Source organism: Penaeus vannamei, chromosome 10, assembly GCF_042767895.1.
Source record: "Penaeus vannamei isolate JL-2024 chromosome 10, ASM4276789v1, whole genome shotgun sequence".
Lineage (NCBI taxonomy): Eukaryota > Metazoa > Arthropoda > Malacostraca > Decapoda > Penaeidae > Penaeus > Penaeus vannamei.
This window is the reverse complement of record NC_091558.1, coordinates 3,335,770-3,338,269: the sequence shown is the minus strand read 5'-3', so window position 1 is coordinate 3,338,269 and position 2,500 is coordinate 3,335,770. Positions and strand designations below refer to the sequence as shown.

Sequence of the window (2,500 nt, the reverse complement as noted above, 5' to 3'; positions counted from 1 at the left end):
CACAATCGTCCTTACCGCTCTTTCTGAGCGATGGCTCGTAAACATGAATAAATAAATGTGCGCCGAATATTTACAGCTTTTGCTCTCTCCCACTTCTTTTTCTTCTTTTTCATTCCTGCCTTTATTCAGTCTTACCTTCCTATTATTATTACTTCTCACTTTGCCATAATGTATTAGAGAAAGACAAAGATTTACATAATCGTCAACGTCAATGTACATCAATATAGAGATAAACAAAAAAGTAAAACCCATATTTTTTCTTTTTCATTTGTTCTCCCAAAAAAAAGAATCAGATGTTGCATGCAAAATCACGGCAACAAATAGCAATGTCGTAATTATATCGCTGCCAAACAGAGATCCCGTGACACCCCCTTTGCAAGCCTGTCGCAGCGCAAGATCCCGAAATACTCACAATGTACATACACACTGCCAAGGCCTGGTCGGGGCTTAAATCTGGACACACACTCACGTATATACATATATACGTGGGACACGGAAGCAGCAGTTTGCACAACGAGGGTTCTCTTTGTTGCCGTCTTTGTCCTCTGGGCTCGCGAGGAAGTTTGGTTCAGTTCCGCCTGCGACGTAGCCTTCCCTCGGGCACGGAAAGTCTTAGTCACTCGCAGAATATACCGATGGGGTCCTGTGAGATCGGCGTTCACCACCAACGCGAGTGAATGGCCCGGACGCAACACGTGCACGCCACACGAAAGGAACACAGGCGTGGACGCGAGAGCCAGCCCGTACGTACGCGTTGTGTCTCTCCCTCTCTCTCTCTCTCTCTCCCTCCGCCCCACGCGCACACACACACACCCAGGGCGCGTACACACACACTGCCCGCCTCGCCTCCCACACACCAGCACCGCCGAGCCGAGCGAGGGCGGAGCTCCCACCTCTGGCCTGGGTCGCTGCCACACACCCACTGAGCCTCGTCGCCGCCTCGAACTCGCCGCCCTCGCCCTCCCTCGGGCGGGGAGGAGCCAAGGTGAGCGTGCGGGCGGGGGCGACGCGGCTGGGACATGCATGGCCACACGCGCCCGGGGCTTGCGTGTGTTTGCGGGCGGGCGTGAGTTCGTGCACGTTTGCGTGCGTGCGTGAGTTCGTGTGTGTTTGCGGGCGGGCGTGAGTTCGTGTGTGTTTGCGTGAGTTCGTGTGTTTGTGTGCGTGCGTGAGTTCGTGTTTGCGTGCGTGATTTCGTGTGTGTTTGCGTGTGTGCGTGAGTTCGTGTGTGTTTGCGTGCGTGCGTGATTTTCCTACAAAGCGGAGCTACATAAGCGAGTGTAATATGCATGTCTACATCCACCCGGGCATTGCGTGTACGTACATCAGCGTGTACGTACGCGCGTGTGCGCCTCCCCGAGCTTCAGGCAATACTAGCTTGTTGTCGGCGATACAGATAGCCTCGTTCGCTCGTACTCGAAAAAATAAAAATAAAAAATCCGGATAATTGCTCCCGGAGGTTCTCGTAACTTTTGACACGGCGCTCGCTCTCGTTACGGCCCCGCACGTGACGGAGGCATCTGCGTCACCGGCCCGAGGACTCCGAACGCGACCAGCGCCGTCACGCGAGGACGAGCACGAGCGGAACGAGAAAACGGACACCGGAAGACTCGCTCAGATTTCACGGTTATTGGAACTAGAAAGATTTCTCTCCCTCTCCCTCTCCCTCTCCCTCTCCCTCTCCCTCTCCCTCTCCCTCTCCCTCTCCCTCTCCCTCTCCTTCATCCTCTCCCTCTCTCTCTCCCCCTCTCCTCCCCCTCTCTCTCTTAAGCAAAAGAAAGACTCGCTCAGATTTCACAATTATTGAAACTAGAAAGATTTCTCTGAGAATAATGGAATGTTTAGATTGGAAATAAATATCGATTTAGAATTATCATCATTTACGATGATTTTAATGATGATGAATGTAAATATCATCATTTAATGCAGTGACCAAATGAAGATAAAAAAAAAAAGATAAACAATTAGATAAATAGTAAAATAATCATCGAATGACAAACAACATTACCATAAAGAAAACAAAAATAGATATAAAAGAAAATAATCAAAATAGTAAATGAGAATGGCAAACATCACCATCACTCTCTCTCTCTCTTCCTCTTTCTCTTTCTCTCTCTCTCTCTCTCTCTCTCTCTCTCTCTCCCTCTCTCTCTCTCTCTCTCCTCCCTCTCCTCTCTCTCCCTCTCCCTCCTCTCCCTCTCCCTCTCCCTCTCCCTCTCTCCTCTCTCTCTCTCTCTCTCTCTCTCTCTCTCTGTCTCTGTCTCTGTCTCTCTCTCTCTCCCTCTCCCTCTCCCTCTCCCTCTCCCTCTCCCTCTCTCTCTCTCTCCCCCTCTCCTCCCCCTCTCTCTCTTAAGCAAAAGAAAAACTCGCTCAGATTTCACAGTTATTGAAACTAGAAAGCTTTCTCTGAGAATAATGGAATGTTTAGATTGGAAATGCATCTCGATGTAGAATCATCATCATTTACGATGATTATAATGATAATGAATATAAATATCAT

The 2,500-nt window shown here is 49.5% G+C and overlaps 1 protein-coding gene across 11 annotated transcripts in view; it reads right to left on the bottom strand.

The window, feature by feature from the left end:
- The window catches only part of LOC113816194 (uncharacterized), a 91,964-nt gene extending 90,952 nt beyond the window's left edge, over window positions 1-1,012 (bottom strand). For 2 of the 11 annotated variants that reach the window (XM_070126234.1, XM_070126240.1), the window contains exon 1: window positions 894-1,012. Coding sequence is in view for 4 of the 11 variants with exons in the window: in XM_070126232.1 (XP_069982333.1) it covers window positions 413-421 (9 nt within the window). In the remaining 7 variants the exon portion in view is untranslated. The other 9 variants (XM_070126233.1, XM_070126239.1, XM_070126232.1 and 6 more) reach the window with 7 other exon arrangements.
- Between the last annotated feature and the right edge of the window lie 1,488 nt (window positions 1,013-2,500).